Raw genomic sequence first — 17,646 nt, 5'->3', positions numbered from 1 at the left:
AGAACATGAAAAGTCAAAAGATGGAAGAGAGAGCTGATTGGGCCTTAAAACATAAAATTTCAAAGTTGAAACAGATCTTAGAACACAACTTAATGTAAGAACTGAAATATTTATACATATACATATATAATTCAAATACTTAAGAATTGAAAGGAACATAGGACCAAATAATACAAGAGCCTGAAGTAACCTCAGAATATGGGATAAAAGAAATAGAATCATTAGAAGTAAAAGAAAACCTTAGAACATCAGATTAGAAAAACAGCCATGAGATCATCTCGTCCAAGAATTCCTAAGAAACATGTATAAATTACAAAATGTCCATGAATTTGAGTAGGAAAAAATTACATCTTTATTTTAACTAATCTTTGATTGAAATTTGACATTTAAAAATTTTTTTATCTTTTTAAACTGCGGAGGTTTAGTGTCATCAAAATGCCAATGAAGCCCATTACACAAAAGAAATCCAGTCCTCTCATTTTACAGATGAGGAAACTGGGCATGAGCAAGAATTTTTTTTTTAGCAAATTGTCAAGGTCATAAAGTTCATGGATATTAGGTCTCCAATACCCACATGGTTATGATCTGACAATCTATGTAGAAAACTGTATGAACACAGAATGGGTATCTAATTCTGGGTGCTGGCTGGGTCTTAATTTCCTAAGGATTTCCCAGGCCCCTCTTAAAACAATTCTTTAAAAGACTCACTTCCTGATTTTCAGAAATTAAACAACAAATATTACTCTGCCCCCAAAGTCCTACTTATCCAACTGTGTGCAAGTTTATTCACTGCACTTTAAGGAAGACATAGTAGAGTTAAAAATGTTTACAATCAGGCAACTCCATGAAAAAAAAGTAAGGGAAGACAATAACTCACTTTTTTACACAATGCTTGCATGGTCTATCACTTTGCATGTGAGGAAATTGGATTTCAGAGAGGTTGAGTTTTCCCCAAATCATACATTAAGTACTGGGGTTAGTTTTATGGGTTCTTTTCACTAACTGCTGCATAAGAACTAAAAAGATGGGGGCTTTTCAGAACAGAAAAATGAGGTCTGAGGGGTTTAAAACCAAGTATATAAAAGTATAAGTTCATCTTGAAGAGCTTAGAAATGATCATCATATTGCAGACAAATGTACCCCTTGAAACTGGAAAGAGCTTATTTTGCAACAGTAAAAGATCTACAACCCCTTCCCCCAATACTTCTCAAAAAGTACTAGTCAACTAAAAATAAAACAAAAATTCAAAAAGTGCTTAAATTCCTGAAATAATTAGGGATTATAACTGCTCTTTTCAAATATATGAAGAACTGGGGAAGTTAGGTAGTAAATAGAGCGCCCTGGAGTCTGAAGGAGCTGAGTTCACATCCTGCCTCAGACATATACTACCTATATGACTTTGAGTAAGTCACTTAACCGAGAGAGAGAGAGAGAGAGAGAGAGAGAGAGAGAGAGAGAGAGAGAGAGAGAGACACTCACATGTTAGTTAACATTTATGCAATGCTTTAAGATTTGGATATCTATGTATATGTATGTATGTATGTATAAAATCTCATTTGATCTCCATAACAATCCTGTAGGATAGGTGTCATAATCTCACTTTACAGATAAGGAAAATGAGGTTCAGTCATACAACCAATTAAATATTTGAGACAGGATTTTAACTCAAGTCTGTCCTAAGACCAGCACTAAGCCATTTAGTAGCCTCTCTATCATGTAAAGAAGTCATGGTATAGTGGCAAAAGTACTGGGACTGGGATCAGAACCAGTTTCAAATATTGGCTCTGCTACGCATCATCCATGAAATCTTGGTCAAGCCGCTTAATGCAATTTCCTTCACTTGTAAAGTTAAACAATTAGACTGGGCTCCCAATTCTATGGTGCTCCAATGCGTTCTACTTGGCCCCCAAGGAGAGAGCTAGGACCAGTGTGGGGAGAAACATGGAAGCCAGTTTTAGCTCATTATGAGGAAGAATTGTTCATGAACGCAATGCATAGCTTCATGAAGCAAAGTCCCCAGGCACCAAGAACTTTAAGTAGATGCTAAATGACCACCTGAGATATGCTATAGGAATGTATTTTTCAAGCTGGCATTGAAATAAACAACCTTTAGGATGCCAAACTCTTGAGATTCTATGACCTGGTTATTAAGGAAGCTCAGGATGTTCATGTCCATCCTTAACCTTGGATGCAAATGTTGGGGACAACTCTTGAGGTTCACATGTTACAACTTTGAACTAGATGGACAAAGGAGTGATTGTATACGGGGTTATTTTTCTGCCATTTTCTTGAACCAATTTTCTTAATTGTCAAGAAAAGCTTACTCAGCAATACTGTTCCTAGGTCTATCCCTCAGAGATCAGAAAAAAAGGAAAAGGACACATAAATACAAAAATACCTGTAGTAGCTTTTTGTGATAGAAAAGAATTAGAAACTGAGGGGATACCTATCAATTAGGGAAGGGCTGAACAAGTTATGATCTATGAATGTAATGAAACACTATTGTGCTATAAGAAATGATAGAGATGTTTTGGAAAAATTTAACAACTCTCATCAATAAAATGATCCATGACAGTTCCAAAGAACTCATAATGAAAAATACTAATTATCTTCAGAGAGAAAGAATTGACTGGAATGCAGATTGAATTATTATCTTTTTTTTTTTTTTTTTTTTTGCAATACTGATAATATAGAAATGTTTCACACAATTTCTTTTATGTATCACATTTCTTGCCTTTTCAATGAGTGGAAAGTAACAAAAATAAATTCAGGAAAAAAGTGGTATTCATTACATTTGCATTTTTAGTTTCTATTCCTTCCTGGATCCGTAATATTCTAGGATCTGATATAATTTGCTTTATTTGGCATATTCTTACCATGACTCAATGTGCTAGGGATAGATGAAAGTTGTTTGGATCACAAGATTTTAACCCTGAAAAGGACTTTAGAAATCTAGATCAATCCCTTCATTTTACAAAAGAGGAAATGGAGACTAACCACCATTATCCAAGGTCACACAGGTAAAGCAAGTAGAATTTGGAATTCAAACCCATTAATCCTGACTGAATACAGTGCTTTTAATATTCTAAGATACTTCTCCTGGCTTCTTCGTGTAGATTGAACCAAACTTGCCAATGCTTCTGTTCTAACCCAAACTGTCCTCAGTTCACAAGATCATAGATCTAGAACTGAAAAGGATCTTAAAAGTTAGTTAGCCTATATTTTTCATTTTATGGATGAGGAAACTGAGGTCCAGAGTTGTCCAAGATCACACAAGTGGCAAATAACATTAGCCAGAATCTGAACCTAGGTTTGTTATTTCAAGTTCACTGTTCTTTCCACTGCAACACATCTCAATAATTCTTGAATGGCTCTAGGGATTAGGCTATAGCAACTTGGGTAGCCTTTCTTCTGAGATGTTTAGATTCAAATTATTCTGCCTGAATTCCCACATTCTTAGGATCAAGTTCCATTAGGAGAACACATTGTAGAGGCAACTATATGTTGGGGAATCTAAAACCCAAATACCATACAAAAAGACCAGTATTACCTCACAAATAGGGCTGGAGTCAGTGGTCTTCTTTCATAATTCCTCAGCAGTTAGCCATACTTGCTTACCATAGCTACCGAAGCTGGAAAAAAATTTGATTTCCTTTCGCTTCCCCTCCACTCTGTAATAAAACTGACAAGCTTGAAAAGGAAAATGACTTGCACAATCATGAATGTAGGAAAGACACAGGACAAGAATTCAGACCCAGGTCATTTAGCACCCACCTCAGATTTGTTGTGAGGTTCAAAAGAAAATGTTTTAAACTCCTTTGGTATCAGCTACCATAATTAGTCCAAACTCTTTCTCCACTGTCCTGGCCTACATTTAAGAGCTACACATTTACAAAATGAACTGATGCACTGAAGAAAAAGCTGACAAAGCCTTTACACTCACTTGTCTTAGTGGCTCCTGATAGTGAATTTAGTGGTGGTGACCATTGTCTGAATAACAATTCTCATTTCTTTGATGTTTTATAGTTGACAAAAGAATTTTCCTCTTAATATTTTAAGAGATGCAGAACAGATATTGTCCCCATCTTGCAGATGAGGAAACTCAAAGAACTTCAGTGGTTTTATACATCTTTGAAGCCAGAATTTGCACTCCATTCTAATACTAAATGCAGCATCCACCTGTTTGTATGATCTAGGGCTCTCAATCAACCCAACCCTTGAATATTTAACAAGATGAAAGGCTGGCAGGAATCCTAGAGATCATTTCATCCAACCCATGAATTTTAGATGATGAAAAAAAAAAAAGATCAAGAAAGGTCAGGCTACTCCTCCAAGGTCAGCACAGGTGATCAGCTGTATTGGAATTTACACCAAGTTCTCAGACTCCAAACCCAGACTCACTAGTGGGCCACCGTGTTCTTACCATGTCACCCACACTCATTCTCTTGCTTGGCTGATCAAAGAATCAGTTTGTGGATTCAGCTGAACAGCTCCAACTCTTTTTAAGTATCTTTCCAACCCTTTTCCCCAATCAGAGGCTTACAACTTCCAAACACATCATTCAAAGGTTTTTAATAAACAACTTCATTATAAAAACTTTCTTCTTGAAAATGTAATTCTGTAAAACATTGAAAAATCTAATTTAACAAAGATACGCCCTGTGCATTTTCTAATGGCACTTAATATTTTACAATTAAAAACCTTGTTTTATATAAAGCCAAAAATACTCCAATAAAAAGAGGTTATTCACTGTGTATACAAAGTGCTAGAAAGTTTTTGTTTTGTTTTTTTTTTTTTCCTTTTTTCTTTTTAAATAGTCCGGCCTTACAAACAGGCAGCTCTGTGGCCTTAACAGCCAGGGGTGGGGTGTGTCTGTGTGTGTGTATAGGACTAGGATTTGGAAAGGGGAGTTTGAGGAGCGGGTGTGCTAGAGGTGGAGAGGGTGCCAAACGTCCAGATTACCAGGGACAGCCTGCTGAGAAAGCTCTGCTGCCTGTAAAACTCCACAGTTAAACCCCACTTTTTCCTGTCTCAGTCCCTTGAAAAGCCTTCTCCTGGGCAACTGGAAACCCTCCCTATTTGCTCCTCTTGGGAATACCACCCTCCAGCTGTGAAGGTCACTGGCAGTGTTCCTCCCACAGCAGGTTCAGAGCTCAACTAGTATTAGGAGAGGCCGGGGTGGGGGCTCCAGAGACTCTGGACTTCTCTGGTCACCACCTGCCTAAGGCAAAGTTTCTTATTACATAAATATCCTTGTTAAAAAGCAAAATATTGATCCTGTACAATATAAACTGTTACCAAAAAAAAAAAAAAGTCGTGCTAAAAACAGCTTCTAGATATGGGGAAAAAAACAACTACCAAAAAAATTAGGGGAAGGGATTTTAATGAGGCACTAAGGAAAGATTGGGAGTGAGGGGGATTTCATAAACTTAGGGCAATATCTACGAGCATAAGTAATCAAACCTGCTCTGCAGATTTCCACTTTAAACAAAATATCATTAGTCAAAGGCTAAAAGAGTTCATTAAAGGGCCTCTCCATCTCCTGTGGCTGTAGGGGCTCAGGGACTCAATTCATGCCACATTTCTCCCTCCCCCCCAAAAAAAAAAACAAACAAAAAACCAGGAACAGGGAACAACAGGTTACACAGAAGCCAGACTGATGGAGGTTCAGGATGGGAACAGAATGGCCAGCTCTGCTGCACAAGGGAGGCAAAACCAGGTCAGTCAAAAGCTGCCAGTGTTGGAGTGGGAAAATATTGGGAAATAGGGATGGAGGCAGAAAAAGGTACACTGGGACTGGAGTTTCCTCTGCAATTCATATTCCTGATACTCAGTTACCTTGACTGTACAAACTCTTAGCTGTCTTTTGGTCAATGCTGCATAAGAGTTTATTATCCTTGGTCAAGGTGAATGAGTTTTTTGCAGCACTTTTCAACAAAAAATCTGTCTGGGTGCTGAATTCAGGGCAAAAACAGAGTTATTAAGCTACTTGTATCTTTAAAATAACTGCACTTTCAGCCTTAAAAAAAAAATGGGTTAACTTCACTTCCCTAATTTGGACCCAAAAAGGAATGATCAGGTGGCTATTGGCCAAAAGGAGCTGCCGATGTTTCCTCTGCACAGGGCATACTGGAAAACTGACCTTGAAATAGTAATTTCATGGTGATTTGTGAGGATATTTGGAGAGGTAGGTGTGGGGAAGTAAAGGGTAACAGGACTTGGGGACAGTGAAATGAGGTACCAGTTTCAGGGTTAAGTAGTTGCCTTGCTTATCACATGAAGTTTTTGGGAGCCCTTTTACATTTGTCACTTCAGCAAGAGAAAGCAAGTGGAAAGCTGAGAACGAGGGGCTTAGGGACATACACAGGGGGAGGATAGAGATGAATAAACACTCACATCCAAGTCCCCTGCCACTTGGGATTAAAGGAAATTTGTATTTTACAGCCAGAGGTCCCAAGACCTCTGCTGGTCAAGTGTGCAGTGACCGCGGGGAGGGGAATGGGGGTACAGTGGTGAAGACAAAATACAACAGATGAGTATAAAGTCATGAATGGTAGCGATGAGCCCCACTGGCCCCTCCTTTACCATTTTCCATAATATAAGTCTTAGATGAAATGAACAGCAACTGGCCATGTGGACAAGGCCAATGCCTTTCTTTAGAAAACATAATTAGTCCGTGGAATTCACTTATAGCTGATTCTTGAAAGCAAACCACCTAGCCCAAACCTAAGGAGGACTAGACATTTCTACATCTGAAAACAGTATCCCAAACTACCCTGGTTAATTTTTTTTAACATGCTCATTTGATTCTCATCCCTTCACAATTAAGGGCATCAATGTGTTTTAACACCTTCACCTCAAACAACTGGTATGCTAGAGGCTAGAGCAGGTGCCTAGCATCACTTATCTGCTCTTCTCCTAAATGGCAATTCTGAGATAATTCCTAGCAGGGAATCAAAAGACTACAAAAGGTGAACTAGGCGTAAGCAACTGAGGCAGAATCACCTTAGTAGTATGTCCTAAAAACTGAATGAAGCCAGAGTGAGACAACAGGTGAGGGAATCGCTCAAAATGAGAAACCCTAGGGGACTGGCCATTGGATGCGCTTGTGGAGTTAATAGTGAAAGAGGTAGATGTGTGTTTCCTGGGTTGGTAGAGACATCTGGATGGGTTCAGCACTGTTGGCCCTGGGACTCCTGCCTGCAGGCTGGTGGGAGCACATGTTGGGTCACAAACATAAAGGGGCAAAACCAGGAAGGGGGAGTAGGAGGGAAGATGGACTAGATTTACTTAAAAGACAAGCACAGATGGATGGGGATGTGTGGTTGAAAGCTGAAAGGGATCAGACACTTAGTGGGTGACATATCTTCCTTGGTACTACCACATAAAACCAAGGATGAAAAAATAAAAGAGTAGAAAAGAAAGTAAGACTTGGGTCCTTTGGCTAAGAAAAGCCTGCATATTAAAGACCCCAGAGAGATCAGTGACTACAACTACAGGAATGAAAGTGGGTATGGTGATCAGAGAAATTTAGTGTTGGAGGGAACAATTCATATATAGTTACTTCTCAATGATAAACCAATCTGGGATTTTCTAATCCTAACTTCCTGAATACTATCCTTCCAGTAAATCCACAGCTTTCTGGAAGGGGAATGGGGTTGGAGAGAACAAATGAGGTTGCTCATAACCTCTCCTTTGCCACCTTAACTAACCTATGGAGTCCAGATGTCTTCCTATATAGCTAGGCATAGCACAAGATCAAGGGGAAGGATAGGAGGCCCCAGGTCTTGTCTTTTAACTTGTTTCCATCTCCAATTCAAAAGGAGACCAACGTGTACTTGAGCAGAAGTGATCCAGACCTCTTAAAAACTGCTCCATTCTCCTTGCCTGCCTCATGGGGTAATGTGAGCTAAGAGAGCCACAGAGGACGGCAGAAACTGAAGTAGTCCAAAGTCAGTTTATTTCCCCATGGGGGAAAAATGTGACCTCAAGTGAAGAGAAGTCAGTGAAACCCGACTCCATCATGTAAACAGGGCTCCAGTTAACACCAGGTACCCAAAAGGTTCATGCTGGTGTCAACTGGATTGTACTGGTGGGAATGGATTCGTGGTGTGTAAACAATGCTCACTGGAATAAGTCTACTCTAACGGCTCTGCAAGGGGAAGTGAAATGATGTGTCTGAATCAACTGTGTAAACGGTATCACTGCTGGCAACACTGATACAGAGTAGAGTAGCGGTAAAGAGGGATGGGGCAGTGGGGGAAGGGAACAAGGAGGCCCTTTCTCCTGCCCACTCTGTCCAAGGCAGGTTACTGGAACTGATCTCTCGAAGACCCTTCTCCAGCAGAGACTGTTATAGAGTCTGCAACTGTAGATTGGAAGATGGATCTCTCCAGCTGATTTTCTTGAGACAATCCAATGTGAAACCTCACTGTTCCTGCTTCTCCAAGGAGCCCCTCTCCCCAGAGAGAAGAATGACGCTCTCAAGCCTTAGGGAGGGAGAGTGCTAAGTGTGGCTCCCGATTCAGATTGAAAACAAACAAACAAAAATACCTGAAGTCCTATTGTATGAAATCTTTTCACAGGGGTAGGGTTCAAGCAACCTCAAGGCTGCTCTGGGAGGCTGAACCCAAGTGCTCCATACAGACACTGGAATCCTTTCACTCTTGAACCCAGCTTTGAAAGCTCAACAGCCTTCATAGGGAACAGGAGGAGGAAAGAAGAATTGGGGTTTATGACCTGAGGGCCAAGCCTGGTACCTCCTCTTTCCGCCTACTGAAACGCCTGATGAAAACGTGGCAGAGTGGTGGTGCTCAAGCCAGAGGTGAAAACTGGGGGTAATGAATGTAAGGGCCCAAAGTTTAGGGGACCCCCAGGTCCTGGAGAATCTTGAGGCTGAGACTGCAAAGTGGTAAGCAGTGGTTGAGTTTCTGCCTGTGAGTAACCCATGACCAATCCTCCTGTGGTCCCAGGTGGGTTGCATGGAGGAAGATTCAGGGGGAGGAAGCCCAGGAGGTGAGAAAAGTCCATGTTAGCAGCACAAAGCGCCTCAGAGAGGTTAGCAGGGCTCTTGGAAAGTAGGGCTTCATCCAAAAGGGCCGGTTGAGGAGAGGAGGACTGGGGCTCACTGGATGGGAGAGACAGGCTTCCGGGAAGCTCCGACAGAAAGCTTTCCACCTCTGCTTTTGGTAGTTTCTCCGGCAAATATGAGGTAGATCCAAGCTGGTATTTGGGGGGAAGTTGTGGTGGAGAGGAGATGGATGAGGAAGATTCCAGAGGATAACTCATTCCCATTGGCAGGGAATTATGAACCAGAGAATGGGGCATCCCTGAACTTGGCATGGCTGGGAGGTGAGTGCTATACATGCCCATAGGTAACATGCCTGGGAAGGTCTTACCCCCTATCATGTCCCTGGATGCCATGCACAGAACTGGGCTCAGCTCTTCTTTCACTGTGACTGAGGAGCTACAGCTAAGGAGTCCCAACATGTCTACTGGTTCTGTCTTAATTTTCAGTAATTCTTGTGAGTGGCTCTTCTTCATGTGCCGAGTTAGATGGTCCTTACGCCCAAACCTCTGGGCACAGTACTGGCAAAGGAAGTCTTTGCGCCCCGTGTGTACTACTAGGTGCCTCCTTACATCCTTCCTAGTATAGAAACGTCGATCACAATGGTCACAGGGATGCTTCTTCTCCTTGGCCCCACCTGATGCTCTCCTTGAATGAGCCTTCAGGTGCTCCAGCAGGACCTGGGTGTTTTCAAAAGTTTGGAGACACACTTTGCAGCTGAGGTCACCACTAGTGGCAGCATGCATAGCCAGATGGCGTCGATAGCCCAGCTTGGTGTTATAGTTCTTGCCACACTCTGGGCAGTGGAGGGCCTCCTTATGGGGATCATGGGTCTGCAGGTGATTCCGCAAATGATCCTTCCGATGGAACATCTTCTCACAATACATGCACTGGTGGGGCTTCTGGGCTGAGTGAGTGGCCATATGCCTGGATAAAGAAAACAGATGATCAAATGATCTGACCACCTTCAGCCTATAATCTTCTTTGATCCAAAGGTTAAAGTGGGGTGGGAGGGGAGGGGGGAAGGAAGAGGACTAAGGCCTAATGATCCAGAAGCTAGGAGTTAGAAACATAGTTCTCTTTATCCTTAATGTGTCAGTTCCCTTTTCCATAAAGATGCCACACATACAAAATCTCTCATCTACCTTTAGCATGCCACATTCTACCTGATTTTCAAAACACACTTCAAATGGTTTTGCAAAACGCTTTATATACATTCTTTCACTATAGTATCAAACTAAGCAGATACTATATGTACAAATTCTCAAAAGAGTCAAGACGCTAGACATTCAGATGACAATTATTCTTGGCCTTTAGCTTCAATCACTTCGGTGTTTGTCAGGGTACCCCATGCCAAGACTCTATACAAAGTATTGAAGAAGAGACATCATTTTAGCTAAAGTAAGATCTGTCTCACTGGTCTGACAGTCTTAATCCTTGTAAGCTTAATTTATATTGTTTTGAAGTAAGAGAATATGTGTACCACAAGAATGCTGCTTTTTTCTGGAAGGGACTTTGGTGACTCAAGTCATCAAATTCACAGAGGAGATTAAATGAAACCCAGATAAGGGAAGTGACTTGCCTAAGGTCACACCCAGTGGCAATCAAGAAAAAACACTTCCTGACACCCAGTATAGGACTCTTTCTATGTTACTACTTTCTTCCTCAGCACAGACAGAAGACTAATAAACAATGTCAAATGTACAAGTAGACAAGGTAAATATTCAAATTTGTTTTTAAAACTGAAAACACCCATTATCAATTTTGTCCTACAAACAAGAGAAAATGAGAATGGAAACTCAGCTATCTGCATCATAACTGACTAATTTATTCCAGTAAGTAATTCTAAGTTGTTCTTCCAAGTTCACTGCTATTCTGCTAGATGGTGTGGATGATAATCAAGTTGGAAAAAAACCATGATATCAGAGCTTTTCTAGTAAACTGGAAGATAAAGCTATGTAGGCCAAAACAGAGAACATAAACTCTAAATTATAATACTTTAAATGGTAACATATTGTGTGAAAAGAACATGGAACTAACAACAGGAAACATGAGTTTTACTTATGGATATATCACTGACTTTGTGTGTTGTTTCACAAGTCACATTCTCTGGGATTCAGTTTCTCCTCTATAAAGATGTTGAACTCAATAATTTTAAATTCCCTTCAAGTTCTAAAAGTAGGATTGATTTTCATTTTCAAGGTAGCCTCCATCAATTAATACAAGTGCATAACATCAGGTATCAAATATGTAGAAAACATAGTCTTTGGTCTCAATTAGTATATTGTTCTTTAAAAGACATGGAACTCAGAACAATGTATGGTTTCCTTGGTTTTGTTTTCAAATGAATTTCTGGCTCCAAAGCTGTCCCTATAGAGAATTTTATCACCTACCTATAAAGTTTGTACTTGGATGCAAAGGCCTTGCCACAGTGCAGCTGAGGGCAGTTGTATGGTCTCTGTTCTGTGTGGGGGAGGCTGTGAGTTCTCAGCTTCTCCCCACCTGAGAAGGAGGTACCGGAGATTTCACATTGGCACTTGACTTGACTTTCTGCCTCACGGCCTCTTGGCCTGGGAACTAGTTTCCAGCCTGTCTCCTCCTCCTGCTTTGCATCTTGAATCCAGTTAGGGACACTGGTGAAGAATGCCGTCATGGCAGGGTTAATGGGGAAGGGCCATATTAATGAGAACTCTTCCCCTTCAGCAGTGTGCTCACTCTGTTCTGATATAGTTTTCAAAGGAGCCTTCAGAAAAATATCTTCACCTGAAATGTCAGAAAAACTAGGGTTAGAAAAGCCAGCATTAGGTTAACAAGTTGTCTTGATTACCTATGCTAATACAAATAGGAAGACTGACAAATAGTAAAAGATACAGCACTTTAAAATTTATAAAGCACTTTGTTACAATACCTTTAAGAGACAAGAAATGCAAGCATTATTTTATTCATTTTAGGGATAAGAAAATGAGGCTCAACAAGGTTAAAAAGAATTGTTTGAGGTGACGTTGGTAAGCAGCAAATAAAGAACTGACCAAAGTTTTCCAAATCCAAGTCCAGTCCATTGCCTCTCCAAAATTCAATACCTCAATTTTTTTTTCAGCTATTAGAATCACTGAATCTTCCCATCAAATCTCTTACCAAAGATTTTACTTTCCATTCTATCCTATTTTTAATTTTCTTCCTCCATCAGAAAGGTGCTAAAAAGTAAACAACAAAAAATGACAATAAAAGAATCCCCTGCTTGGGAAATGAGCTCTTGGAATAACCTGCCCTTAGAATCAGGCTGATAGGGCAGTATACACACAAGCATACCCAGGGTGAGATTTCTGCTTCTGAGCACTCAAACACAGGCTACATATATGCTGACTGTGAGGCTCCCCCAGGGATTTACATAATCCCAGAAAGTTTTTTTATTTGAACAAAGGGTTAGTAACCTTTTGAAAGCTCTATTCTCTCCTTCCTTCCTAGGACCTAACAGGGTACCTTGCATATCTTTACCATGTTCTTCTCTTCATGGCAAAGTCATAGTATATTTATTTATACATCTTATCCTCCTATTACACTAGTTCCATAAGCTTAGGAAACATAAACAATTACTTTGTAAAGGGCCTGCCCCACATTTAGTGCTTGGAGGATACAAAGATGAAAGGACAACAATGCCTGTTTTCAAGTTTACAATTGTTGGGGGAAGAGTTTAGAAGTGGGAATAAGACACATCCACAAATAATTATGATAGAAGGCAGTTAATAAGCACAAAGGAATGCAAATTATATAAGTATCCAGACAAAATGCTAATGAGAAATATAAGGGTCAGTCCATCCTGGGGAGGGAGTTTATGAATCAAGAAAAGTTTCGTGGAGGATGGGACATGAGCTGGGATTTGAATGACTAGAGAGATGTCAGCTCACAGAAATGGGGTGGAGGTGAGTCCATTTCAGGTAACAGAAAGGAAGGAATCCATTTCACACAAAAGAAATGGCAAAAGACAGAATAATAGGGAGTAGTGAAAAGTCCGGTTTGCTGAGACCCAGAACAAATGTCATTTAGATTTAGCTCCCCTTATACCTAGTGGGGTTCTGCATATAGCATAGCAAGCACTGAATATGGTGAATGACATACCAATGTTTTTTGTGATAGCAAAGAATTGGAAACAAAGTTGATGCCTATCAAGTAGGGAATAGATAAATAAACTGTAGTGCATGAAAGAAATAGAATATTACTGCCCCATAATAAACAATGAATATGAAGAATTCAGAGAAGCATGAAGGCCCATGTGAACTGGTGTAGACAGGACTAGGAAACAATCTATATAATAACTTCAAAAAAAAGGGGAAGGGGGGAGGGAATGGGGGGGAGCAAAAAAAAATTACATGGAATGCTATGTTACTATATTGATGCTTAGCCTTAGGGTTAAGAAAATGTACTTCTCTCATTTTTTTGAAAAAAGTCAGGGATTATATTGCATATAGTGTCAAACTTATTTGATATGTTGGATGATTTTACTGAACTATTCTTTAAAAAAAATTTTTTTTAGTTACAGGAGATGATTCACTAAGAACATATTCAGAAATGAAGGCGATATAAGAACCAAAGAAACCAATAATTGTTTTTTAAGAGATGAAAGTTCTGAATGCCAAGATTCTATATGGGTGGAGGCAGAAAGTTATGTGTCTGATTACTTCCAGGCTACCAACTAAAAAGATTGCACTCTATAAATGTATTACTATGTTCAATCCTAAAAGTAGTAAGGGAAAAAGTACAGTGTAATAACTACCACTTAATGTGCCATCAAAAAGAATTATATTGCTTCAATTAAAAAAAAAAAAGAAAAAATGGAAAAGAAAAAAGTAATTATGTTCAGTACCTTCAGTATATAGACTATAAATTGCCAATTCTCCATGTAAACAGAGGGAGATTTTCTTATGAGACCAAGCTGATCCTGGTGAGGATGGCATTTCATTAAACAGGCACTTCTCAAGATGGAATTTGTGTCTATAGGTCTATATTAAAAAGCTATGTTGCTTATAATAAAGACCAGGGCATGATAATCCATTGCACGGCTGCTCCTCATGCTTGCACCTGCTGTTCACAACAACATTTCCTGGAAGCCTAAAGAAATAGACCAGGTTGATAGGCCGATTCTACCACCATTAATATATGATGTAAGGAAGGAGCCTTAGACTTGGAGTCAAAGATCTAAGTTCAAAGCCCAAGTCATAAGATTCATAGGCAAACTGCTTTTTCTTCATCTAAAAACCAGGGATTAAAAAAACAAAAAAACAAACCCAGGTACTTGTTTATCTCATGGGATTGCTATAAAGATTTTGTAAAATGTTAAAGTGCAATAGGAACAGTAGCTATTAACTGCACAATGGACAATCCTTCCCCTATTTAGAGACCATTCCTCTTGTTTAATAAATAGCCAAACATAATACAAGTATTTTCCCATCAGAAGTACAGATCTGTCTAGAAAGATCTGCACAAAAGTGGCAGCATTTTACACTAGTCACATGTTGAGGATGGCCCACTAAAAACCAATCCCACTTTAGCCCTTGGGTGATACTGTTGTATTTGTCATACAACACTCTTCAAACTTCTTTAATGTCCAGTTCTCATGCTGTGCTACTCCCCTCCCCCATGGAGGTGGGTGGGTGGAATTACCTGTTTATAATACCAGAGATTACCCATGCCCAAGGCATACTAAAGAGACAGAACCCCAGTTCTAGAAGTTACCTTTGCTTAAAAACAAACTAGTGCCTGCTATCTAGGTGAGGATGAAAATTAGAGAGAAGTGAGTCCTAATCGCTTGGTTTTCAGTGATATGAAAGAGGTGACTGGTTCTGGAAACTCCACTCAAACTCAGAAAGAGAACAGTCCGTCCCCCCACCTCCCACACATCCACCTCATCAGTTCTCCTGAACAAGCAGAAACTGTAGCAGCAAGCAACTCAATACACTCTTAACTGAAAGAGTGAGTAATGGGCTTCTAGGAAGAGGCCAGCGGGGGCTGAGAAGAGAGCCCTCACAAGGGCTCTGTCCATACAAAAAGCACATGGTTGGGTTCTCTTTGCTTGAGCTGAACTCAATGGGAATGTAGGTTTCAAAGAAAAAAGAACACCCTATCCTCCTCTATACTATTCAAAGTGGTTGTGGAATTACTTTGCACCCAGTCACATGCTGATTGTTGATGAAACAGGTGTAACTTGGTCATCCTTTTGGGGGAGATCTCCTTTTTTCCTCTTTCTTTGTCTATACTTCCTCTGACCTGATGAGATCTCTGTGCTATTCAAGAGTACCTGCTCCTTCAGGTTTCCCCTTCCTCAGTAAAGCTTCAGAAGGCTGCCATTCTCCCTAGGCTGCTCTTCTGGTCTTGTGCATTGACCTTAACAACTGGAGAAGCCGACAGAACCTGTTCCCATAAAACAAACACAATCTTTCCCTCCCAGTTGACAAGACATCTTAGTAAGCTGGTTCCCCATGGTGTGGTTCTCCAACATTTTCCACAGAGTCCTTTTGGTGTCTTATGGGGGGAGGGGGACGGAAGGAAGGGGAAATGGACTGGGGAAGGCCCTCCTTTGATGTCTAAATTTTACCCACTTCTTGGCAATGAGGCACTAAAGAATGTATCTCTTCCCCTCAGGTCCCAAAGCCAATTTTGTTACCTTCACAACCCCTCCCACACTCTCATTCTCCTTCTCCCCTCACCGGCTCTCCCCCCCCCCCCCCCTTCACAATTAATTGCCAGATACTACTCCTTTTCCTTCAGGATATCCTCTGCAGCCATTACTTCTACTCCTCCTAACTGGTTTCCTCCAAAATTCGTAACCTCTAAAAAGCACCTACCAAATGAGTCCAAGCATACCCCTAACAGGATTAAGTTCAAATTCCAGGGCAGAAAATCCATCACAAACAGGAACTATTTTTGCAACATTTTTTCTCTAGTTAGGAAAAATTACTGTAAAACATCAACATATGAGCAGTTCAAAAATGTATAGTCCCTTTTGGAAATCTAAATCAGAAGAAATTACATCCTGACAATCCTTTAGTTCTCCAAATGCTAGTTCCAGTCAAATAAACTAATTTTTTTTGGCACTACAAAAATTTTATGGAAACTCTTCTGCTCTACTATACTCTCATTCTATGTATACTACTCTTCTACTCTACTCTGGCCTTTTGCCCGGAGAAGGCAATTCTTTGAGATCTCCTTGCAGCAAAGAAAGGGTTAAGCTCCATGTGAGTTCTTACCAAATCGAAGACCCACAGAGGATTAGAGTCTCCACTTCAATGACTACCCTAAAATAGCATGAGACTCTCTTATCCCTCTTCTCCAGGACCCAGGGATCTGAGAAACTGGCCCCACCACCTGTTGACTGAAAGCATCACCAAGGGCAAACGTGCAAAGCGGTGGACGGCGCCTTCCCCTCCTCTGAGCTCAAAATAGCAACTAAGACATTATAAATAGACAGAGAGCAACCAGGCCCTGACCCACAGCACCAGAAACAAATCCTCACGATGCATTCTCGGAGGAGAAAATACAGGAGCAGGAAGGGACATGGAAATAGCTAAGCTACGTTAGGCACTCTAGGCTCTGCCGAGAATTACAAGGGGGGAGGGGGGAAGCGCGAAGGAGCCTCAGCGGCTTGCACCACTCCGGGAGACATCAAACAGGATTAGCAAGGCCCGGATATGCTTTCTGCAGGTCCCTCAGACCTCTGTGGAAGGCAAGGGCTAAGGTGTCTTCACTGAGGGCTAATAAACTGTTAACCGGGGAAAAAAGCCGGCTCGGAACACTGCTTCCCCCATGACCTTGGGCGAGTAGTTTCACTCCCTGCGGTGCTCAATTTCCCAGCCCACCAGTGGGGCCTGCTGCGTGTTTGTGCGTGCGGTAGAAGGCCAGATCCCCCATGAGATCGCGGGGGCAGCGTGCCCGGGTGAAGAATCACGCACGGTGACAGACTGCGGGACCTAAGTGGGGGGGGGGGGGGGAGGGAGAGGCGGCGGCTGCACCTGCGGGCTGGAGGGCCAGGATCACGTGGGGGGGGCCGAGAACCCAGAGAATTCCCCCCTATTGCCCCCCAGAAAAAGGAAGGTGAGGTGCTGGGAGGAGCGCGGCGTCACCGCCAAAGGGGTAGCGAGGCAGATCTTCAGGGGTCCTCGATCCCATTTATCAGGGGCGGGGGGGGGGGGGGTAAGAGGGGCGGGAGCTTTCCGGTCCCTGCTACCCCTCTTCGGGGTTTAAGAGATCCGGCCTTTGCTTCCCTCTCCCGCGCAGGGGAATTATCCGGGTCTCCCCCTCCTTCCCCACCCCCCGTGGGCTCGGATTATCCGGGCCTCTCCCTCCCTGTGGGGCGCGCGGAACGGGGCGGGGGCGGGGACGAAGCTCGGTCGTTAGCCGGCTCTGTCCACCCAGCCCTGGCCCCGGCACCCCCCGAGAGAGGGGGTGCTCTCAGGTCTCGCTCCCCGTGCTCACGCTCCTCACTCACCGCGCTCGGGGCCCCCGCGCTCCGGGGCGGGCCGCGCTCCGGCTCCGCCAGGCCCGGTCAGGCCCCGGTAGTGGCGGCGGTCGGGCCATTGTGCGGTGCA

At 41.9% G+C, this 17,646-nt stretch overlaps 1 protein-coding gene across 1 annotated transcript; it reads right to left on the bottom strand.

Annotated features, from left to right (window-relative positions):
- Positions 1-4,555: 4,555 nt before the first annotated feature.
- On the bottom strand, positions 4,556-17,645 carry PLAGL2 (PLAG1 like zinc finger 2). The gene is made up of 3 exons (XM_051979401.1): positions 17,547-17,645; positions 11,461-11,830; positions 4,556-9,994 (listed from the first exon to the last, which is right to left on the bottom strand). The coding sequence occupies exons 2-3, from the start codon at positions 11,718-11,720 to the stop codon at positions 8,773-8,775; spliced, it is 1,482 nt and encodes a 493-aa protein (XP_051835361.1). The 5' UTR covers positions 11,721-11,830; positions 17,547-17,645; the 3' UTR covers positions 4,556-8,772.
- Position 17,646: the final 1 nt, after the last annotated feature.

The sequence above is a fragment of the Antechinus flavipes genome, chromosome 2 (genome assembly GCF_016432865.1).
Source record: "Antechinus flavipes isolate AdamAnt ecotype Samford, QLD, Australia chromosome 2, AdamAnt_v2, whole genome shotgun sequence".
Classification (NCBI taxonomy): Eukaryota; Metazoa; Chordata; class Mammalia; order Dasyuromorphia; family Dasyuridae; genus Antechinus; species Antechinus flavipes.
The sequence above is the reverse complement of the archived record's forward strand: the minus strand, read 5'-3'. Positions and strand labels throughout refer to the sequence as shown.

Excerpts from the sequence above, each read along its gene's own strand:
- PLAGL2 (XM_051979401.1), bottom strand. The coding sequence starts at position 11,720 with ATGACGGCATTCTTCACCAGTGTCCCTAACTGGATTCAAGATGCAAAG. Across the intron at positions 9,995-11,460 it reads TCCAAGTACAAACTTTATAG|GCATATGGCCACTCACTCAG; the intron begins GTAGGTGATAAA and ends TTCTTTATCCAG.